General features: G+C 38.7%; 1 protein-coding gene across 1 annotated transcript in view; it reads left to right on the top strand.

Moving 5' to 3' along the window:
• LOC124276391 overlaps positions 1 to 25,817 on the top strand; it is a 106,345-nt gene that overhangs the window by 44,377 nt on the left and 36,151 nt on the right. Inside the window, exons 12-16 of the mRNA XM_046712033.1 lie at positions 8,143 to 8,271; positions 9,913 to 10,079; positions 15,525 to 15,644; positions 20,501 to 20,657; positions 25,526 to 25,769. Coding sequence (XP_046567989.1) covers positions 8,143 to 8,271; positions 9,913 to 10,079; positions 15,525 to 15,644; positions 20,501 to 20,657; positions 25,526 to 25,769 — 817 coding nt within the window. The remainder of the gene's footprint in view (positions 1 to 8,142; positions 8,272 to 9,912; positions 10,080 to 15,524; positions 15,645 to 20,500; positions 20,658 to 25,525; positions 25,770 to 25,817) is intronic.

Raw genomic sequence — 25,817 nt, 5'->3', positions numbered from 1 at the left:
ACGTAGAATGCAAAAAAGGTTCAGACACTTCACAGCAATGCAAATCTGATTTATTTTTTTTCAGTTTCAAAAATATTTTTAGCGTATTTTCTTAAGCATTGTTCAAACCTCATCAGAGTGAAACAAAACTATATACAAATCAAAATAAGTTAAATAGTAATATATACCGTGACAGATTAACTGTATTAATAGCAAATCAGGTGTTCTGTAACTTCTGTTAGGATATGAATTATTGTTGAACTCAAGTGAACGTATTGGTTTTCAAACTTTCATATTCTTGCTTTGAGGGAGATATTGATAATTATTTGGCATTTATACTGAATGTTTTATTTCAAAATCATAAGTACATTGTAATTATTTCATTATGTTCCAACTGTCATGTAATCCAACTGATTAAAACAATACTTGTGACTTGTTCCTACAGCTACTATTAACCTAAAGGCTTGTTCTGCTTTAGAAGCGATACTGTTGGTGTGAGAACTATCTCTGAGTGTACCACAGATTGGCCTATCAGTAGCAGCTGATACAGTTGTACACTGCAGACCAGAGAGTTATTAACTTGTCATATTATTGTGAAGGATGTGTGCGATAATCTGTAATTATCTGTTTCTGACTCACCGGCGATGCACTCGTACATCCCCTCCACATCCACGGCTTGCCCACCACAAATATCTACCGCTGTGGCAAAGTTTAAATACTTTATACTCATCCACAATGCTTTGTTTCCTGACCAGAACAAATAACCACCATGAGTACCATAACTGATTTAATGTCATCGACGCAGACAAAGGTCAAGGTCAAAGTTGGGGATGGAACATGGTGCGATGACATGTTACATCCAAGAAATGTTCTTCTCTTAATGATAAGAATCGTCCTTTCAACCCTATGTACTTTGTAATCTTGTTTGGAATTTTATGCCATATATCTGATCTAGAGTAATTAAATAGTATCATGCTACAAAAATAAACTTTCTCAGAGTATCTATCGCTTATAGTTTAGCACAGTCTCAAATATGAAGCACTTTGGGTTTTTTATTTTGTTCCAACAAATATCTTTCCCCATGGCACATTTGTGTATCACCTGTAAAAACAGGAAATAAGATGACGTTAGTTAAACAAAAAATGTTTTTTTTTATTTTTCATGTTGGAAAATATAATTTATATAAAGTTGATCTAGGTGGTAGATGCCCTTTTGTCTTCGAATCTCTTCATTTCAATACAGAGAAAGAAGCACATCACTATTAATTACATGATCACAGTTAGGATAGTTTTGTGCTGACACTGTCAGTCTGGCGTCAAGTGAACACCGAGGAAGTATGGGAGGGTGGGGGTATAGCCTAGTGGTTAAAGCGTTTGCTCGTCACGCCGAAGACCCGGGTTCGATTCCCCACATGGATACAATGTGTGAAGCCCATTTCTGGTGTCCCCCGTTGTGATATTGCTAGAATGTTGCTAAAAGCGGCATAAAATTAAACTCACTCAGTGACTGAGAAAGTGTAGCAAAATGTGTCAGTAAATCCTGCTTCATGTAACAGCTTGAAATGTAATGTCACCGATCTGATGAGAGCAGTATGTACTCTTTTACATGCCTTTGCTAACTGCCGACTCTCTTCAATCTGTTTGTGACTTGTGTGATACCGGATAGTGTGTGCAAAGTTGAAGCATTTGTAAATAATTAAACAAAACAGATCTCTTGCAGACAGGCCTGACATGTTGATACATTGGATGTATTGGATAAAGCTGAGGTTCTCATTGACTTACGACATTTAGTCTTAGGTTCTGTTTAAAATTATGATTTCCTGGTCAGTTTGGAAAAAAATCTCTTGTTGAAAATGCTTCAACTGCTTTGAAACGGCTAAAATGGCAGAACGGATTCCTGTGTTTAATACCAGAGTTGAAGTTCCTGGCTGTTCATTCACAAAGCTCCTAGCCTTCAGTGGTGGTATTTTCATAACTGGTGTCACTGGTGGAATTTTCTCGCATTGTGTGAAGTGGGCTACTACTGGGTCGTTCAACTGAAGAAGACATTCGTTGTTACGGTGTAGAGCAGTGAGTTGCTGGTGGGACCCCCACACTTCCATCTGCACATTCCTGCGCATGCATCTGCTGTGTGTCATCTTCCTCCCACACTGCAGCTCACATGGTGCACTGTGATGCACAGCAGCTGGTGTGCTGATACTGTGGGATATAGCAAGCTTCTAGTGTATGGAACAGTTAGATACACAACATCAACACAGCTCATGTCACACTGTCATACTTAGCATGCATACAGCTCACGTAACACTTATACTTAGCATGCATACAGCTCATGTAACACTTATACTTAGCATGCATACAGCTCATGTAACACTTATACTTAGCATCCATACAGCTCATGTAACACTTATACTTAGCATCCATACAGCTCATGTAACACTTTATACTTAGCATCCATACAGCTCATGTAACACTTATACTTAGCATCCATACAGCTCATGTAACATTTATACTTAGCATCCATACAGCTCATGTCACACTGCCATACTTAGCATGCATACAGCTCATGTGGTACATTTTATACTTAGCATCCATACAGCTCATGTGGTACTTATACTTAGCATCCATACAGCTCATGTGGTACTTATACTTAGCATCCATACAGCTCATGTAACACTTATACTTAGCATCCATACAGCTCATGTGGTACTTATAATTAGCATCCATACAGCTCATGTGGTACTTATACTTAGCATCCATACAGCTCATGTGGTACTTATAATTCAGCATCCATACAGCTCATGTAACACTTATACTTAGCATCCATACAGCTCATTAGCATCCATACAGCTCATGTGGTACTTATACTTAGCATCCATACAGCTCATGTGGTACTTATACTTAGCATCCATACAGCTCATGTGGTACTTATAATTAGCATCCATACAGCTCATGTGGTACTTATACTTAGCATCCATACAGCTCATGTGGTACTTATACTTAGCATCATACATACATACTTAGCATCCATACAGCTGTGTACTTATAATTAGCATCCATACAGCTCATGTGCTCATGTGCTTTATACTTAGCATCCATACAGCTCATGTGTAACACTTATACTTAGCATCCATACAGCTTGTAACACTATACTTAGCATCCATACAGCTCATGTGGCTTACATCTTATACTTAGCATCCATACAGCTCATGTGGTACTTATACTTAGCATCCATACAGCTCATGTAACACTTATACTTAGCATCCATACTTATGTAACACTTATCCATACATACTCATGTAACACTTATACTTAGCATCCATACAGCTCATGTGGTACTTATAATTAGCATCCATACTGCTCATGTGGTACTTATACTTAGCATCCATACAGCTCATGTAACACTTATACTTAGCATCCATACAGCTCATGTAACACTTATACTTAGCATCCATACAGCTCATGTAACACTTATACTTAGCATCCATACAGCTCATGTAACACTATACTTAGCTTCCATACAGCTCATGTAACACTTATACTTAGCATCCATACAGCTCATGTGGCACTTATACGTAGCATAGATACAGCTCTTGTGACACAGTCATATCATGTCACCAAGCTTACTTGCACCTGCTGGCTGGATATGGCAGCTGTTACAGGCAACTTGGTGTAGTACAGCACAAAACAAGACTCATGCAGTATTGAGACATGATTCTAACATAACACCAGGTCTCACATGGCTGGTAGCTAACCTTTCCTGGAATATCAGGTTTAAATGGTCACATCCACTGACACGTGACTGACCTTGCCAAGGTCACAGTTGACTGCCAAGTCCTGTCAGAAGTGGAATGGTATTACCTACACTCTTTATCAATGCCCCTTTACCAGTACCTCTCTGTATTTTCTACAAATGGTAAAGATGTAATGAAACAGAACTGGATATCATATATTTAACCTGTCGTATGAACATTTTCTCCCTAAAAATTTCATATTCAAACACTAAATTCTTTTCAGACTCTTTACTAAGTTGATCAATTTGTTAAGAGTTCAACCAGTAGAAATAAAGTGTTTTTGCACCATGAAACAATCCATAAGCAGTTGTATGACTTAAAAAGAGAAATAAGATGGTAGAAATAAATGAGTTCATTCTCCATGGCTGTGGTGTGTTGGGGAGGAATCGTTACTAAACAGATGCAGATGTTGGAAACACATCTTTTTCTGCATCTTTCGGAAATGTTATGTTTTCATTCACATATTATAGGTACAAATACAGATTATTAAATTGTTTCTAATTCTAATAATTTCCATCAACAAGATTTAAAAATACAATATGAAAGTGGTATGTACAAGTGTTTCTAAAACAGCCTTCTCATTTATATTCATTTTCAGGTTATCAATCCATTGAAAAACAATCTATCATTTGTTTTTGAGTAGATAAATCAATGAATTCATGTGGGAAGATGAATGCAGTTGTTTCCTTGGTTTAAAAAGTTTCCACATCAATCATACAATCCGCCAGCAGGCTTCAATCCGTGTCAATCCGTGTCAATCGGCCCAGTTGATAGTCTGTAATTAACCCATTTCTGTTATGTGTGAATGTGATTCATAAAATTGTTTGCACATGTACATTCAATCATATGAACATTTCCATGGCAGCAAGCCCCTCCCCTCCAGTGATTTCTTTGAAGCCGTATATCCATCAACATATATATGTTCCTAATTCCTCGGCACTTCGTTTCCCTGCAGATTGATGCAGTCATAAAACTGAAATTGACACACGAGAAATGTTTTGCATAGTCTTTATGCTCACATGAGCTTTGATACATGATTTCCTGTCAGTAATTCGCTTTCATACATAGATGTTTGTTTTTGTAGATAGTTTGTCAAATAATTTGTCAAATCATACTTCATTTTCAATTGACGCAGCAGTGTTTTTGTACCCGAGGGTGTCATTATCAGGAAATGGTCCAAAGTACTGGGATTTCTGTGTGTTGAGGAGTGTAACCTAAGTAAGGATTTGGTGGCTAAAATGGCTGTAGTATTTTCATGTACTTGGAACCGACAAAGTAGTGAATGTTTGTAATAAATGGAATAACTCCAACCTGCATCTGACAGTCAGATCATAAGCTGACCCACGAAGATCCAGGTTAGAATTGGTCTTCAGTAACCCATGCTTGTCGTTAGAGGCGACTAATGGCTTCAGGTGGTCAGACTCGCTGACTTGGTTAACACATGCTTTGGTATCCCAATTGCGTAGATCGATGCTCATGCTGTTGATCACTGGATTGTCTGGTCCAGACTCGATTATTCACAGACCGCCGCCATGTAGCTATAATAATGCCGAGTGCGGCGTTAAACAACAACCTACCAACCCCATGGCAATTCCAGATTAGGACTGGTTCCCAATCCACCAATGTTGGCGGTGTTCAGCACCTTGTTGGTCACACCTGTAATTTGCTTAAAGCATATCGTCCCCACGTTATATCACTGGCTTCCTTGTTCAGGTCATTTCTGGTGTCCCCCGCCGCGATGTTGCTGGAATATTGCTAAAAGCGGCGTAAAACCAAACTCAGTCAGTCAGTCCTTGTTCAGGATTTATAAGCCACTGTCACATAGAATATTTTGCTGAGTTAAGTAATAATTGATTTCTTAAACCCTAGTATCTGTCAACAGGTGCTCACTGACGCTATGACAAAGTTAAAACCAAATCCATGCACATATATACACATAATCCTGAAAGTCTAGTGGAATGCTGAGCGGAAGACGTGAATTTTAAGGAGAAACTTGCAAAGGTCTTTGGATTTAGCGTGTTTAGTGTAATATAGAAAAATAGAAAATAGAAAAGGAAAAAAAATATTTGCAGATTCTTACCTCAGTACAAAAGAAAATATATTCGGGTTTCATGAAAATTCGGAATGGTATTGTTTGTGGTGAAAGGACTGAACACACATTTTCATGAAATACCTCCAAGCTGTTTATGATCTTTATTTTATTCAGTATAGATAGGCTATTATTATTGCTTTCATTATGCTGAAATGGCTGAAGTGTGGGCCCTCCATCAGATGTACTGATCTGATATTCAATAACACACTAATGACATAGCACCAAATTGTTTAAATTGGATAACTTTCTAAAAATACGGACAGCAGGGAAATACGTTTTTTCCTCTTAGTGTTTGTGGAATGATTGCAGCACTCGGTGCCTTATAAAGAGGAGGCTGTGGTATGTGATGGGAAATTGACAAGGCAGTTAGACTATGAGTAAGGCTTTTGGAATGACACTTAATTGTCACATATTCATTGAAAGTGACATCTTGTACCAGCTCATATCCTGTGGGTGTTTTTCCTAATGCTGTAGCATTACTGGGCTTGGTGCTGACATACTTGATGATAAGCGTGGGCAATGATCTGTGTCAAGTTTATGATTTAATGCTGCACATTCCTCATTGTTTTATAGAGTTTTTTTATAGTGAGTGCACTCTGTAAAGCCCCATCACAAAGACACCGTTTTGCTATTCTTAAAACACAGATTGCTTTTTATTGTGTTTCTGGTCTGAATGGATAATTTTTATATGAAGTGACATGATTGGCTGAAAGGGTCTTTTATTCATAAGCATTGGATGCTTAAAAAATCAATAGTTTCTGTTTATGGTAGGAGTGAAGCATTCAACTGAAATGTTGGCTAATATTTATATGACAGTGACCCTTTATATGCATTTTGTACATCACAAAGAGTGAGTGAGTGAGTTTGATTTTACGCCGCTTTTAGCAATATTCCAGCAATATCACGGCCGGGGACACCAGAAATGGGCTTCACACATTTTACCCATGTGGGGAATCGAACCCGGGCCTTCGGTGTGACGAGCCAACGCTTTACCCACTAGGCTACCCCACCGCCCCACATCACAAAGAGGGGTGATAGGGTAGCCTGATGGTCCAAGCATTTGCTTGTCATGCCTAGGGACGGGTTTCAATTATCCACATGGGTGCAATGTGTGAAACCCATTTATAGTGTCATCCTCCGTGATATTCCTGGAATATGATAAATGAAGTTTCTTCATTGTAACAGTTTTGGTATCTTCCACTTTATTTTTTTCAAGAGAATCTAGGATATTTGGGACGTGCCTCGAAACATCATCAGTTCAGACACAGTTCAAAAACGACTGTTACACCCATGATGATGATTGTTATTATCATAAAGTATTTGTTATTGTTATCATGTTGACAAAACACAATGATAAATTAAAGAATATATGTTATTGTTGATGTGCACAGTGAAATCTCATGAACCAAATTGTGCTACACCTGGTTAACTCCAAAAGAAGACAGGGAAGGATAGTGGTTTTGTCACACTAGATCTGCTTTTTTAAAGACATATGCATGCAGCATTATGAATGTAATCAGGTGTTATCGAAAGAGAATCAGACTTGTGATAACAATCATGGTAAAACATTTGTCTTGAGTTGCACAAAATCAGAATATGTGTTGGGAGTTTGCACAAAATCAGAATATGTGTTGGGAGTTTGCACAAAATCGGAATATGTGTTGGGAGTTTGCACAAAATCAGAATATGTGTTGGGAGTTTGAACAAAATCAGAATATGTGTTGGGAGTTTGAACAAAATCAGAATATGTGTTGGGAGTTTGAACAAAATCAGAATATGTGTTGGGAGTTTGAACAAATGCATTATCAGAATATGTGTTGGGAGTTTGAACAAAATCAGAATATGTGTTGGGAGTTTGAACAAAATCAGAATATGTGTTGGGAGTTTGAACAAAATCAGAATATGTGTTGGGAGTTTGAACAAAATCCAGTTGCACTACTCTTAGCAATCTTTTTTTTTTCTTATTCTGCCCAAAGTCAACAAGTTGCATGTTTCCGAAAATAAGGTTACCGGTACACATCAACCATCTGAATTCTGACTTTCTAAAATGGCATTGTGTATTTATATGAGCAGTTTCATACCAATATTTCAATGATATTTTTTAATGAAATCTTCTTCAGCAAATAGGGCCCCTATAAGAGTATATATGACTTAGAATAATGTTATGTTATGTCTTGTTCCTTACAATGATTCTCCATGTTTTCAGATTATGAAGGTTCCATGTTCCGGTAGTGGTTGTGATCATTCCTTGGTTCTGACATTTTGTACCTTCTACCAACAGGACACACATCCACGGTGTATCTGCAGTATCTGCGACTTCATGGCCGAGCACGCCTACATCATCAAGCGACATATGATGCGACACAATGCTCAAGGCTGCACCTGTGATCTCTGTGGCAAGGTCTACAAGGTGAGATAACTCTCATTACTCGATATATGTAAAGGGGAAATAACCATCATAAGAAAGAAAGGGGTGACAACTCTCTTTATCCATAAAGGGGACATAACTCTCCTAATACATAAAGGGGACATAACTCTCCTAATATATATATAGGGGACATAACTCTCCTAATAAATGAGGGAGACATAACTCTCCTAATACATAAAGGGGACATAACTCTCCTAATATATAAAGGGGGACATAACTCTCCTAATAAATGAGGGAGACATAACTCTCCTAATACATAAAGGGGACATAACTCTCCTAATATATAAAGGGGACATAACTCTCCTAATACATAAAGGGGACATAACTCTCCTAATACATAAAGGGGACATAACTCTCCTAATACATAAAGGGGACATAACTCTCCTAATACATAAAGGGGACATAACTCTCCTAATACATAAAGGGGACATAACTCTCCTAATATATATAGGGGACATAACTCTCCTAATATATATAGGGGACATAACTCTCCTAATATATATAGGGCCATAACTCTCCTAATATATATAGGGGACATAACTCTCCTAATGCGTGAAAGGGACATAACTCTCACAGTAGTTATGAATGTGGAATTATTAAATACTATATTATTATTTTCGGTCATTCCCATGCACCAGCTGGTACCATAACATCTTCACTTGGAGAACAAGTTTCATGATCCAAAGCTTTGATCAAGGAACATGTCACAAGTTCAAAATCTATTTTCCTCCGAAGTGATTATGATAAAGTATGAACACTGACTACTTATGACATGGCCCCCTAGGTGATTGACAGAGATTGATGACTGAGACAGGTTCAAGTATGATACTGTCAGCTGTGCCTGTCAATATGGTCATTACTGTCACAGGTATTTCATTATCTGGGCATCAGTCCAGGAGCTAAAACAAACTTTGAATGTCACATGGTAGCCAGAAAATAACAAAGATTCCTGACACAGTGTCCTGAAATAGATCTGGGTCATATAATTCAGATGGCAGTGTTGATAAATTGTTGTATTCTCCAGTGTCAGTGTTCACTATTTTGTACTTGGAATGTAGTGTCGGAATATGTGCCTGTTTGTCATAAGAGGACTCTGTGGTTATTGTGTCTGATCTTGGCATGAGATGTTGTTCCTGCTATTAACCACAGGTTTTCCTGGCCCAGGACAAGCTGATTTTGATGGCACATTGCTTATTGCTTAAAATAACATTGCCTTGCATCTCAATGAAAAAAGCCAATTGTAAGATTTAAATGAATTTGACCTGCAATTTTGGTAATTTTATTTTTAGAGAATATGCAGATGTTTATTATCATTGGAGGAAGAGATTAAACAAGAATTTGTTATATTTTTCTCAAAAAGTATCTTTGTTGATAGACTTAATTTTTAGGATGAATTTTTAATAGTCTTGAAGTCATGTACTGTACAAAATAATCCAGTTATTTTCATCTTCAAGGTCATTATTATCATAGCTGCTAGGTGTGAAACTCACTCACTCACTCACTCACTCACTCACTCACTCACTCACTCACTCACTCACTCACTCACTCACTCACTCACTCACTCACTCACTCACTCACTCACTTTCTCGGACATTCTTCACTTGTATCCTTCCCATGTTTCAGGATCAGTACATCCTGAAGATGCATATCAAGATGGTCCATATGCCAGCAGAGGTGTTGTTTGAATGCACAGTATGCTCGAAGAAGTTTACACGGAAAGCTCACCTCAAACGCCATTTACGAATACACGACCCTGAAAAGCCTTTCAAGTGTCCCCATTGTGAATATAGGTCAGTAACTTCCATGCTGACTCAGCATTTAATGACAGACAACCATCATATGATTATCCATTAATTGATTGAGGGTGGGATTCCTGTCTGTGCTCTGTCACCTGTCTGGACAGAGGACATCAGAACCCCAGATTGTGTCATATGTGAACTGCAGGTCATTATCGGGCCTCAGTACCAAGACTTGTGTCACATGTAAATTGGTAAGAGGCATGTGAATTGCAGGTCATTATCGGTCCTCAATACCCCATACTTGTGTTCCATGTGAATTCCAGGACAATAAAGATCCCAAATATCCCATACCTGTGCCCCTATGTTGAGCACCCTATACTTGTATCCGTTTGTGAATTCTAGAACAATATAGGTTCCCTGAGTATCCCATACTTGTGTTCCCTTTGCGAGCTCCTCGTAAATGTGTCCCTATTTCGATTCCAGGACGACATAAATCCCCAATAATCCTATACCTCTGTGTCCGTTGAGAGCATCCCATATCTGTGTCTGTTTGCGGATTCCAGGACAAAAAAGGTCCCCAACATCCAATAGTTGTGTGTTGGGCTGCAGCCATTCACCCAGACCTCGATTCGATTTTCGATATTTGACACTCAATTCGATCATTTTTGATTCGATTCTTCATATAAGTAAAAGCATGAGATTTCATTTAATTCTCAGAGTGTTTTTTTAGCATGAAATCCATCGTAAACCTGATGATGTCTTCTATTAACAATTCTCATTGGACAATTTGGCGTCAACTAATTTTTAAGTTTTGTCTTATTTCAGTGCTCAAAACTGCTCGATTTGGAGTCAAAATCACGTTTTCACTGTGTGGAAAAAAATTAAATAGATATTCAAATATCAAATCGAAATAGTGATAATGGTTATCGAAAATCAAACTAAGGTGTCAGATTCGATTGTCGATGAATCGAAACCGAATCATTGCAGCCCTAGTTGTGTCCCCACGGAGGGACCCCTATATTTGTGTCAGTTTGTGGATTCCAGGACAATATAGGTCCCCAATATCCCATACTTATCTTCTAATGGAGACCTCCCTGTACTTGTATCCCTATTTGGAGCCCATGACATGATAGATCCCCAACATTCCGTACTTTTTGGTTTGAAGTTTTAATATATTCCATGAGTAGTTAATACTTATAAGCATCAACAGGTTGATCAACTTATCCGAAATTCATGTAGATGCTCTCCATTGTTTGAGCTGGACAGGAGATCAACAAAGGAGCCATGACGTTGATGAGACATATATTAAGTATGTGTTGTAATGCCAGGGAAGGTTTCACATACCAAGGTCATTATGATTGCTGAGTTTGCCATTTGTGATTAGAGAGGGTACAATTAATTGAGAATGTATAGACACAAAAAGTACCTCTTTGACAGCTGAAACTGCCTGAGTCATACTTGATTGATGGCTGGCCTTAGGTTAGAATTCTTTTCATTACACCATTATTAATGAAGGCAACCCAAAGCACATATATAATTGTCACTCATATTGACATTCAATTTGCAATTGTCGTTTGGGGTTTGTTGCACTCATTCAGATCTTACTGAGAGTATCTGTGTTAGGTCATTTTAGGTTTTCTGCTATATCTACAGACACTTAAAATTGTGAGTAAGTTTAGTTTTACGCCACCTTTAGCAATATTCCAGCACTATCACAGCAGGGGACACCAGAAATGGTCTTTACACATTGTACCAATATGGGGATTTGAACCCAGGTCTTCGGCATGACAAGCGAACGCTCTAACCACGAGGCTACCCCACAGCCCCCTTTATATTGTGAAGTTATCACTACATGGTCATGGAAAGGAGGCTCTCATTGTTTTGCACAATTTGTGAAGTTTTCGCTATGTGGTCATGAAAAGAATCCATTTTTTCTTGCATTATTGTGAAGTTTTCATTATAAGGTCATGGAAAAGGATCCCTTTGTTTTCTTGCAGAATTTTCAAGTTTTTCGATGTAGGGCCACAAAAGGTTCCCTTTTTATCCTGCATAATTGAGAAATTTTCTCTATATGGTCATGAAACAGACACAGGTCATGCATGATAAATGCTAGCTGATTGTGAATGGGGCCAGTAATATATTGTTAAAGCTATCCTGACTGGCCAGCTGAAAATCTCAGATAGAAAGAATTTTTGGTGTTTGTTTGATTGATATTGTTTCTTCGGTGCAACAGTAACTTACCATCTTCAATTACCAAACATCACACTAATTCTGACTGATGTGCATTTTGATATTGATATTTTGCAGGGCCAGTGAAGAAGTATGATGTAGGGTAGCAACATTTTTACTTAACTAACCATCCTGGCCAGAGACTTTTTAAAATCAATTCATACCTTGCTATTGGTTGAAGAGTTTACTCATCACGCTGAAGACCCTGGTTCGATTTCCCTGATCGAAGCCTATTTCTGGTATCTGCCACCATGATATTGCTGGACTCTTATTGATAAAAGCAGCAACAATCCACAGTCATTCAGGCTGTCGTTTGGTTTAATTTATGTCTGTCAACGCCTCTCTTTTGTCTCCTTGACTCTCTTTTTATCCTCCGCCGCGTGTTTAGTATTAGGCTCCGTCCGTCCGTCCGTACGTATGTACGAATTGGAATATCTTAAGAACCGTTCACTAGATTCTTTTCATAATTGGTACCTAGGTTTATCACAGTATAAGAAAGGCCTAAGTAAGGTTTGGTGACCTTGACCTTAATTTCAAGGTCACAAGGGGACTTCAATGTTTTACCTGCATGTTAAGCTATCTCAAGAACCGTTCACTGTATTTTCTTCATATTCAATACAACGCTTTATCTAGGGAAGGCGCAGAGCCCAGTCGATTTTGGTGACCTTCACTTAATTTTCAAGGTCACAGAGACACTTTGAAGATTTGAGCATGTAAACCTGAATTGTCAGCAAGATATTTCAAAAACAGTTCACTGGATCTTCTTCAAAGACTTTCAAGACTTCCCTTAAATGTTTTTTCAAAAGCAATTTCTTTAGTACTATTTTTGCATATTTCATACACTATGACATTCATGTCAGAGTCAGTCTTGAAAATATGTGTGTGTTTGAACACCTAAAGAGCAAGACATCAAGAGAGGTTGACTGGTCATGTTTTTGTTGACATTTAACTTAAACTTTCATTACTTTATAAGTTTGATTTGATAATTTGCGGCGGGGGATTATGTCACCTTAGTGACAATGCTTGTTTACTTTTAATCTGTTATGCTGTACTTTCTTTTCTGTCTTTGAGTCTTTCTATTCTTCCCTGCTGCTCTTGACACTTGGGTTCATTCCATGACAAATAGGGCATGTATAATGTCAATTCATTCATGAAACACGAAAGTCATTAATATTCATGTTTTAACTCTCAAGGTAGCTGAAGCCTTACACAATATTTCAAAAGAAATTGTGCCTACCTGTGACATATAGGAGTGCATAGGCGGATATACTTCTCACTGTCATTTCTGAGATGAAAGGAAAGAATTTTTATTTAGCTCAAAATTGCTGTAAAATGGACACGCTTTATATATTTTAATATCACTTTAAGCTTTTGGATGACAAATGTATTCATTTGCATTTGTTCATTCACAATATGTATATTTTGCACATGTCGCAAATAGCGTCTGAAATACATTCAAATAAAAGTTCATGTGAAGGTCATAATATATTCTTTTATGTATGGAGGTTATATTAATTTCAGTCCAACTTTCTGGTTGAAATGTCTCTTTTTCATTGTAATTTTTAACCCAGCTACGACATGAAGGTGAAACATTCAGGTTGTTTTGTATTGTTACTTTTCATCTTGACAACTTTGTTTAATATTCAATTAAAACTCACAGAGCCTTGTAAATATTTCCCTGAGCAGGATATGTATGTCTGTAAAACTCAGATGAGGTACAGAGCCTTCAGTTAAAACTGAAATGTAAATGTAGGATTGTACTGTCTGTTCTGTTTATGTCTGTAGGATTGTACTGTCTAGTTTATGTCTGAGCAGGGTATGTGTATGCCTGTAGGGATTGTACTGTCTGTTTGTCCTGTCTAGGGATGTGTATGTCTGTAGGATTGTACTGTCTGTTTGTCCTGTCTGTTTGTCCTAGGGATGTTTATCTGTAGGATGTGTCTGTTGTCCTAGGGATGTTTATGTCTGTAGGATTGTACTGTCTGTTTGTCCTAGGGATGTTTATGTCTGTAGGATTGTACTGTCTGTTTGTCCTAGGGATGTTTATGTCTGTAGGATTGTACTGTCTGTCTGTTTGTCCTAGGGATGTTTATGTCTGTAGGATTGTACTGTCTGTTTGTCCTAGGGATGTTTATGTCTGTAGGATTGTACTGTCTGTTTGTCCTAGGGGGATGTGTTATGTCTGTAGGATTGTACTGTCTGTTTGTCCTAGGGATGTGTATGTCTGTAGGATTGTACTGTCTGTTTGTCCTAGGGATGTGTATGTCTGTCTTGTACTGTCTGTTTGTCCTAGGGATGTGTATGTCTGTAGGATTGTACTGTCTGTTTGTCCTAGGGATGTGTTTATGTCTGTAGGATTGTACTGTCTGTTTGTCCTAGGGATGTGTATGTCTGTAGGATTGTACTGTCTGTTTGTCCTAGGGATGTGTTATGTCTGTAGGATTGTACTGTCTGTTTGTCCTAGGGATGTGTATGTCTGTAGGATTGTACTGTGTTTGTCCTAGGATTGTACTGTCTGTTTGTCCTAGGGTCCTGTGTATGTCTGTAGGATTGTACTGTCTGTTTGTCCTTCTAGGGATGTGTATGTCTGTAGGATTGTACTGTCTGTTTGTCCTAGGGATGTGTTATGTCTGTAGGATTGTACTGTCTGTTTGTCCTAGGGATGTTTATGTCTGTAGGATTGTACTGTCTGTTTGTCCTAGGGATGTGTATGTCTGTAGGATTGTACTGTCTGTTTGTCCTAGGGATGTGTATGTCTGTAGGATTGTACTGTCTGTTTGTCCTAGGGATGTGTATGTCTGTAGGATTGTACTGTCTGTTTGTCCTAGGGATGTGTATGTCTGTAGGATTGTACTGTCTGTTTGTCCTAGGGATGTGTGTCTGTAGTACTGTCTGTTTGTGTGTTTATGTCTGTAGGATTGTACTGTCTGTTTGTCCTAGGTGATGTGTGTAGGATGTACTGTAGGGATGTGTATGTCTGTAGGATTGTGTCTGTTTGTCCTAGGGATGTCTGTATGTCTGTAGGATTGTACTGTCTGTTTGTCCTAGGGATGTGTATGTCTGTAGGATTGTACTGTCTGTTTGTCCTAGGGATGTGTATGTCTGTAGGATTGTACTGTCTGTTTGTCCTTCTAGGGATGTTTATGTCTGTAGGATTGTGCTGTCTGTTTGTCCTAGGGATGTGTATGTCTGTAGGATTATACGGCCTGTTTGTCATTCTTGAGATGTGTATGCTAGTACTATTGTCCTGTCTGTTTGTGGTTCTAGGGGCTGTGAACGGTCTGACATCTCCAAGCATCTGCTGATACACCAGGACCCCAAGCATGTCTGTGAAGTCTGTGGCAAGGCCTTCCGCCATGTGAAGAACAAGGAGCTCCACGTGAAGAGGTACACCTGTCAGCAGGGCTAGTTCCTGTCACTTTCCCTACACTAGCATGTCACTTACAACACTCCAGTTCCGTGTTTGGAGCAGCACCTTACTCCATGTGCATGCTGTAAAATTGAGCAGATCTCCTCATGCATTTCACTGGTACATTAATCACACGTTATTAGAGTGGTGATGACAATCATCTGCTGCACCTACAGTAAGGATTGGATTGGATTTACGGAGAATCCAACTTTAGATTTTAGTGAATGAGAATTCCTAGCTCAGTGGAAAAATAAGTGTGCTTATGGCAATCTAAACCAGGAGTGGAAATAACCCATTGCCCGACGTCCGAGTCCAGTGTTTTTTTCTCTCGGGCAAGCAAATTTGTATATCACGTACCGGTGTCCAGTTGCCTTTCCAATGTTAATTATGTTGTTTATTTAAAAAATCAGCAAGAATACAGTTGGTATAGTGGAAAAATTATCAGGGCAAGTGACTTTACATGTGCCACTGTACCGGAGTACACTATCAATTTTAAAGTTATTTCCACCCCTGTAAACATTGTTTAATCTTCTTCTCTGGCCTGCCCTAAGGGATACATCGGAAGGGTGATGTGAGTGAGTGAGTTGGGTTTAATGCTGCATTGAACAGTATTCCACTTATATCACAGCGCGTCAGAAGCGATGTATTTTTTAGGGTTTGTTTTTTCTTCAAAGAAACCAAAATGTCTTGAGATCTAATTTTTTGTATGATATGAGGCAACACAACAGGACTTATATTTGTTCACTGTAGTGAAAAATATATTTAAAAAACAATTTAGAACCCAAACAAAATGGCATGAACATGGAAGTGCTTGTGGCTTAGTTTTAGACGTAGCTTATGGCATGCAACTTTGTGTCATACTTGTTCCACACTGGCCCTATATTTTCCCGAACTGGAAGTGTTGTCATTAAACCAGGAGGGACTATATGTTTTGTATTCTAACTGTCAGTGGTACAGAACTTTTGTCTTGCATGATATCACTGGGCCAGACTTTCTTTACTAAGGTAGATAGCGGAATGAAACTTTCTTTACTAATGTAGATAGTTAGACTGCTACATGAGACTTTCTCTACTAAGATAGATAGCGACATGAGAATTCTTTGCTAAGGTAGATAGCTGCATTGGTCTTTCTTTACCATGGTAGATAGCTACATGGGACTTTCTTTATTAATGTAGATAGGTCCATGGTAGATATCTACATGGGACTTTCTTTATTAATGTAGATAGCTACATGGGACTTTCTTTATTAATGCAGATAGCTACATGGGACTTTCTTTATTAATGCAGATAGGTCCATGGGACTTTCTTTATTAATGTAGATAGGTCCATGGGATTTTCTTTATTAATGTAGATAGCTACATGTGACTTTCTTTATTAATGTAGATAGGTCCATGGGACTTTCTTTATTAAGGTAGATAGGTCCATGGGACTTTCTTTATTATGGTAGATAGCTACATGGGACTTTCTTTATTAATGTAGATAGGTCCATGGGACTTTCTTTATTAAGGTAGATAGCTACATGGGACTTTCTTTATTAATGTAGATAGGTCCATGGGGCTTTTTTTACTAAGGTAGATAGCAACATGGGACTTTCTTTACTAAGGTACATAGCTACATGGGACTTTCCTTACTAAGGTAGATTGTTACATTGACTTTCTTCACTAATGTACGAGATTAGGACCTTTAAAGTAATACTATCGGGGTAGCTCAAACAGCCACTTCAACAATTATTGCAATTATTGGTGCAAAGAAAGGGATTTTTGGGTGGGTGGTTTTTTTCCCCACATAAATTTTCAAGATTAAAGTGCCAAATATATGATTTATGATCTATCGTATTGGTTTATTCAGCTTTCAGCAATTTTTGGAAACCGCATAACAATATCACGTGGCCTGTGAGATCTCAGGGTTATTTTTCTCATTTGAAAAGAAACGTTACTGGGCTATAATTATCACAAATGTATTTTAAATTGCTTTCATGATAGTTTACACTCCCCCAGAACGCACCGAGGAAAAGTTGAAATATTTCATAAAGACTTCATGTTTTGACCTCCTACATGTGTCGCCATGTGTCATAATGTTTTCACAGGTAATGGTCAGGCCTTTTTCAAGTTTGTAAAAAGAACTACATGGATATATATAAAACAAATGGATTTTAAATTACTTACATAATATTTGAAGTAAAGGATTGAGAAGTGGGCGAGAACTGTTAAACAAATCAAAAGCATTGTGATGTGAAATGGCATTTTTCGTGAACTTTTGAATTACTTTTAAAAGGTTTGCTATTTCGGGGCTTAGTGTGGATGTGAGGGTGTGGTTTTGAAATGTGTATTTCTCCGTTGTTGGTTGACAGTAAGTACACATTGGTCTCTATAGCCAGATCAACACGATACAGCTAATCACACGTAATGCCAAATGTAAATATTTTGAGAAATTTTCATCCACATTTGGGAAATATTTTGATATTTGTATTTCACGTCCTGAGGGGTAGTTCGCCAGTTCACTCACATGGCGTAAATTGACAACACATTTTGACCCCCTCTTATGAAAGTTCTATTCCAAGATACAGGAGCATGTGAAAAAAGCTCCGCCATCAGGAAACAATCTTCATTACTTCCCCTTTCTTCTGAATATTGAGAAGTCAGCAAAAAATATATTTGGGGTAAATGAGAAATATCACTATATATAATGACATTCAGTCCCATTTTATGGATCAAGAGAATATTTAAAAAATATTAAACTTATTTTTAATCAAATGAATTTGAATGAAAGATTATAAATTTAAATGAGGAGAAACGGAATGTTAGTGAATGTCAGGGGAACATCCCAGACAGGAAATATCAACTTTCGTCTTTTCCTCTTCAGATGTCAAAGTTAACAGTATTTTTTAAATAGACAAATTACCCTTTTTTTATGTCATTGACTTGACACTTCAAAAAACACCTTCACTTTTGTAAACAATTCTTTAAAGAAAATTTATTAAATCATTCAAATTATTTAAATGGATTTTCTAGGATTCCAGCCCCCTGACCAACAAAACTGGGGAAAATTGAAATTCTTAAAATATGTTGCATTCTTATATTCAGGATATGTTATATATATATTTTATATATATTTTTTTATTTGTTTCATTCAGTTCAAAAATATAAAATTATACATTATACATTGCCTCGTCTTGTTAACTGTCCCTGTTATCCATGAAATGGAAGTCATCTCTCTAGAGAATTTATAAAATATAACTTAATTCCAGTTAGGGAACTTTTCACTGTTTTACTGACGTTTGTATAAAACTTGGGGTTTAATATTGGCCTCTGAGCAAGGCCAGATATGTCTCTCAGTGTATATGTAGTACACTAATTATCATTGCAAGACTAAGGCTTATTGTAGTCATACAAGGTTGGTCATTACCGGTGCATATTGTACATCCTGACACCTGATACTGCTCATACTGGCCGAGTGACCATTTCCTGCTTACTTACTGGCCATTACCTGACCTTTGATGTAACCTTTGACCAATATGTCACTTCCTGTTGGCGGAGATGGACACAATATGACCTAGTGCTTCACATTTCAAGTGCCTATTTTCTGCCTACCAAGCCCAGTAGGAATGCTTACAGGTGTGAGAGGAGACTATGGGTGAATGTGTGTGGACGGTTAAACTCCGCGACTCGGGGCTATCAACCACCGGCTTCTTCCACACACGCTGGTCTTGTCTGGTGTTAATACCGGACGTTAGCATCGTTTCCACATTAAATGGCACTATAGTTGGGTCGGGGTAAAAGCTGCACATGAGGATGGTGTTAGTTTCTTTGTTACAGTTCTATGTAAACAGTGCAGGGTTAGTTGAAGATTGTAGGCATGAGATAGGCACAGAAGGCCTGAGATAGGCACAGAGGAGGTTACAGTCAGTTTAAACATTTCTTTTTAAGGCCACAGGGAGGTTATTCAGTATTCTAAACTAAGTATCCCTAACAGGCAAATTCATAAAAAATGTTCTTCTTTTAAAAATAAATTTGAATATAAACATTAAGTTCTTATTTCTTTCGTTTGGGAAACATTTTAACATATTTTTAGATTAAATTAATGGTAATTTTCTAAAATTGAGCATTTAAAGCTTATTATTTATATGTATACATATTCTTAATTTTCTCTGATACTCAAACTCCTGGGAATAACATAGAAATATTTAAAGCAAGTGCATTTAGATTTCTCACATAACATTTGAATTTAACAAAATAGAGAACTGGATGAGATCAGCTCTACAAAGTTGCTTTTAGCAGTTTGATGGGGAATAGGACCTGATCCTATGTTTAAATAGTTTCAAGACATGAGTGAGTGAGTGAGTTTAGTTTTACGCCGCACTCAGCAATATTCCAGCCATATGGCAGTGGTCTGTAAATAATCGAGTCTGGACCAGACAATCCAGTGATCAACAGCATGAGCATCGATCTGCGCAATTGGGAACCAATGACACGGGTCAACCAAGTCAGCTAGCCTGACCACCCGTGCGTTAGACTGTTTCTTGAATAAGAAATATATGTTCTATTTTGAAGTAGAGGTCTCACCTGCTGAATTATTCTCATACTGACTTTATCACAGTCTATAATATCTGAATTTCTGTGAAGTTATATAAAAAGACTAGATTAGATCACACAACTTTCACTGCTAATGTTTTTAGTCATTGTATATGTCATCAGATGTGGTTTTTTGAAGCATGGATTATAACTGATTTCATTTATTTCTGACCTGAATATGTCTGTGTATTTAATGTTTGTTATTTGTGAAGAAATGTTGACATGAAATTCTAATGGATTTTTTTTTTTTTTGTTTGCTTCCAGACACAACGGTCAGAGAGACTACAAGTGTGGCGTGTGTGACTTCTATGGGTACACCTTCACCGATATCCGTAAACACATTGAAAGGAAACATGCTGATATAAAGACCTTGGTCTGCGACAAATGTGGTTCCGCGTTCAAGTCCGAGGCTCTGCTGAGGGTAGGTGGCGCTCTGAGGAAGTCATGCACATGTGTCGCTACTTGGGGCGTAACATTGAACGTGTGATGGGGCAAAGGTGCAGAAACTATTTGCCAGGGTCCTAATCGGCATTGTTACGAGATCGCTATTGTTTTGGTTACGTATTGCTTGAGGATTAAGAATGTTAGATTTGCTCTTTTTGTTTTGAATTATTCACTGATATTTGATAGAGACATAACAGGTGGTAAATATAGGTGGTTATTTGTGAAAACAGTCGGTCCCCATCACAATGCTGAATGTTGTGTTCATGTTGTGTCTAGTGGACACAGATTTCCTGGCCTGCCCACTGATATCGTGTAATACTGCAACTCACTCCCCTTCTCACCCAGGAGTCATGACAACCCTTCTCACCCAGGGGAGTCATGACAACCCTTCTCACCCAGGGGAGTCATAACAACTGTTTTCTCCCAGGGGAGTCATGACAACCCTTCTTACCCAGGGGACGTTGTTACAACCCTTCTTACCTGAAGAGCACCTAATGGGCTGGTGTTTCCCCTCTTTGGACCTGAGGATAGTTGACTTCGAATATTAAAAGACAATCAATATTTCCCTACCCAACTGTGTCTAAGGTTGAACCAAGCATTAATATCTTACTAATATATAAGACAATTATCAGTTTGATAAGAAAAGTTCTTGAAGATCATGATTTCAGTTTCACATACAAATACCACACTCTACGTCCAGAGCATACAGTTTCTGAAGCTGTTATTGAGGGATTACAGAGATGTCCCGATAAAAGCACGATCTGTATTTTTGTCAAGATGAAAGGAAAAGTGATGAATGGACAGTTTTTACGAGACCATACATGTTTGAGGATACATATTAGAAGAAGAAAATCCATGTATAATTTCCCAGAACTGTTTCAGATTACAAGAAAAGTTATGATTTTCCTCTTTTTTCTTGAAATATGTTGAAACATAAGATACAAGCTGCGGAGATTTGATGATGATCTGCTATGGCTGTGTAGTTAGGGTAATGGGTTTGAAAGGCTTATATTGAAGGAAAGTGATGAGTCGTCACATTCTATCACAGCTGGTATAATCTCTGGTAAATATGTCCTGGTCGGGGTTGGATGACAATTCCAGCTGCCAGTCCTTTACAGACTCAAGTGGATTCTTTGTGCATGTGGACATTTTGTGAATTTCATTGACAATTTTTGTGTTGAACAAATTCTGCAGAGGAGTATGCCACGTGCTGAGAGGCCCAGACAGCCAATCGGCTGCTTAAGACATGGCACCGAGATAGGTTTTAAACCTAATGAATTAAGAGTCTGTAGGTTAAGTTACATTTCAAAGAAAATGTGCATATTTGGTGTTTTCGTGCTTCCGTAAACTGGAGATTATTACATTGCAATAGAAGCCAGTGGTGCATGGCAGGTCTGGTGGAGATATATAGAGGGTGTAGGAGGAACACAGCAGGGTTGTGTGACAGAGATTTACAGGGTGGACCAGGGGACAGGCAGGTCTGGTGGAGATATATTGAGGGTGTAGGAGGAACACAGCAGAGTTGTGTGACAGAGATTTACAGGGAGGACCAGGGGACAGGCAGGCCTGGTGGAGATATATTGAGGGTGTAGGAGGAACACAGCAGGGTTGTGTGACAGAGATTTACAGGGAGGACCAGGGGACAGGCAGGTCTGGTGGAGATATATAGAGGGTGTAGGAGGAACACAGCAGGGTTGTGTGACAGAGATTTACAGGGAGGACCAGGGGACAGGCAGGTCTGGTGGAGATATATTGAGGGTGTAGGAGGAACACAGCAGAGTTGTGTGACAGAGATTTACAGGGAGGACCAGGGGACAGGCAGGTCTGGTGGAGATATATTGAGGGTGTAGGAGGAACACAGCAGGGTTGTGTGACAGAGATTTACTGGGAGGACCAGGGGACAGGCAGGTCTGGTGGAGATATATAGAGGGTGTAGGAGGAACACAGCAGGGTTGTGTGACAGAGATTTACAGGGAGGACCAGGGGACAGGCAGGTCTGGTGGAGATATATTGAGGGTGTAGGAGGAACAAAGCAGGGTTGTGTGACAGAGATTTACAGGGAGGTTTAGGGAGCTGGTAGATCTGGCAGGTGTACAGGGAGGGTGGGGGAATTGGGAGCTGATCTGCAAGAGGCATAGAAGGAGGGTAGAGGAGCAGGTAGATCTGGCAGATACTTTCAGGGAAGGTATAGAATAGGGAGCAAGCAGATCTGACAGACATACAAGGATGGTTGCGGACTAGCGAGCATATCTTACAGACATACTAGGATGGTTGGGTACTAGGGAGCAGATCTGGCAGAGACATATACAGAAGGTAGGGAATAGGAAGCAGTAGTGACAGAGATATACAGGGATAGTAGGGGATAGTGATTACATCTGGCAGAGACCGAGAGGGACACCAATTGGGGAACTCATCACCAGACAGAGCTGCTTTCTGAGAAGCTGCACTTGAAATAATATACTTAGGCTGTGAATTGGAATTTTAAGAGAAACATGAAATCATTATTTTTTTAGTCTTAAAAACATAAGCCTGTTATAATCCTAGCTTGTTCCACAGATTTTGGAAAAGAAAACTGTGAAATAATCTGGATGTTCGGCTGAATTTTTTCAGCTATGCAAAATTCTTTTAAGAAAATACATCAGTCCCTGCTGAGCTGAAGAAGTAACAGTTGATAGAAATGAGATGACCTCAACATCAGCTTGTCAGGTTTCAAAGGGTTTAAACTGATCATATTAAAGCACTTAAACACAAGTGTATGAATTCCATGCACTGGTTCTACCATTGTAAAACATGGACATACATGTAGTTCCACACGTACCCTTCTAAAATACAGACATTCCATGCAGTTCTTGTAAAATATGGACATTCATGCAGTTCTTGTAAAATACAGACATTCCATGTAGTTCTTGTAAAATACAGACATTCCAAGCAGTTCCACACATACCCTTGTAAGATATGGACATTCCATGTAGTTCTTGTAAAATACAGACATTCCATGTAGTTCTTGTAAAATACAGACATTCCAAGCAGTTCCACACATACCCTTGTAAGATATGGACATTCCAAGCAGTTCCACACATACCCTTGTAAGATATGGACATTCCAAGCAGTTCCACTCATGCCCTTGTAAAATACAGACATTCCATGTAGTTCTTCTAAAATGCAGACGGTCCTTGAAGTTCTTGTAAAATACAGACATTCCAAGCAGTTCCACACATACCCTTGTAAGATATGGACATTCCAAGCAGTTCCACACATGCCCTTGTAAAATACAGACATTCCATGTAGTTCTTCTAAAATGCCGACGGTCCTTGAAGTTCTTGTAAAATACAGACATTCCAAGCAGTTCCACACATACCCTTGTTAAATACAGACATTCCATGTAGTTCCAGACATACCCTTATAAGATACGGACATTCCAAGCAGTTTCACTCATGCCCTTGTTTAATACAGACATTCCAAGCAGTTCCACTCATGCCCTTGTTAAATACAGACATTCCAAGCAGTTCCACACATACCCTTGTAAGATATGGACATTCCATGTAGTTCTTGTAAAATACAGACATTCCATGTAGTTCTTGTAAAATACAGACATTCCAAGCAGTTCCACACATACCCTTGTAAGATATGGACATTCCAAGCAGTTCCACACATGCCCTTGTAAAATACGGACATTCCATGTAGTTCTTCTAAAATGCAGACGGTCCTTGAAGTTCTTGTAAAATACAGACATTCCAAGCAGTTGCACACATGCCCTTGTAAGATATGGACATTCCATGTAGTTCTTGTAAAATACAGACATTCCATGTAGTTCTTGTAAAATACAGACATTCAAAGCAGTTTCACTCATGCCCTTGTTAAATACAGACATTCCATGTAGTTCCACACATACCCTTGTAAGATACGGACATTCCAAGCAGTTCCACTCATGCCCTTGTTTAATACGGACATTCCAAGCAGTTCCACTCATGCCCTTGTTAAATACGGACATTCCAAGCTGTTCCACCCTTGCACTCGTAAAATACGGACATTCCATGTAGTTCTTCTAAAGTGCAGACATTCCAAGCAGTTTCACACATGCCCTTGTTAATTACGGACATTCCATGTAGTTCTTGTAAAATGCAGACGGTCCTTGAAGTTCCTGTAAAATACAGACATTCCAAGCAGTTCCACACATGCTCTTGTTAAATACAGACATTCCATGTAGTTCCACACATACCCTTGTAAAATGCGGACATTCCATGTAGTTATTCTAAAGTGCAGATGTTCTTTGAAGTTCTTGTAAACACGGACATTCCAAGCAGTTCCACACATGCCCTTGTTAAATACGGACATTCCAAGCAGTTCCACACATGCCCTTGTAAAATACAGACATTCCAAGCCGTTCCACACATACCCTTGTAAAATACAGACATTCCATAGTTCCACACATGCTTTGTAAAATAAAGACATTCCAAGCAACTCCACACATGCCATTGTAAAATACAGACATTCCATAGTTCCACACATAACCTTGGAAAGTTCAGGCCTGAACATTTATGCTCCATTTGTGAAACCCAGGCCTACATGTTTTTCAATCAGGAGTTATGATTAATTTTCAAGAAATTAATCAGACATTTAATGAAGAAATTGCATTAGATAGTGAAAATGTGATGCCTCACGAACTGTGTTTTTGTTCACTTAAGCATGTTAATCAATATAGAATGTTGTACATTGTATGTTACTATGAATAACCAAACCCAGTGACTGACCTTTTTTCATTTCAAGTGAAAGTGGTCAGCCAGATGTTGTAATGAACAAATAAACATTACTATGTTGATGACTGACTTCATGTCTTCCCTACAGGACCACCAGAAGGACACCTGTGAGGTGCTGATGATAGAGCAGGCTCTTGCTATTGCCACGTCCTCGGGAGGCACCAGTCAGGCCACCATCCAGATCCCTTCCACCTTGTCAGTGGATGGCAAGCACATCACTATCGATGGACAACAGATAGCAGTGGATGATGGGCAACACATCACCATTGATGGGCAGCAGATTGCCGTGGATGGCAGCCAGGTTAACATCACTGTGGAACAAGTTATGACAGGTAGGAGTTTGAACAGAGAACTAGTTTCAAATCTCTCCTGATCTGGTT

The sequence above is a fragment of the Haliotis rubra genome, unplaced genomic scaffold (assembly GCF_003918875.1).
Source record: "Haliotis rubra isolate DU_JTF1 unplaced genomic scaffold, ASM391887v1 Scf209, whole genome shotgun sequence".
In the NCBI taxonomy this organism is placed as follows: domain Eukaryota; kingdom Metazoa; phylum Mollusca; class Gastropoda; order Lepetellida; family Haliotidae; genus Haliotis; species Haliotis rubra.
This window is presented reverse-complemented; position numbering and strand designations above follow the sequence as displayed.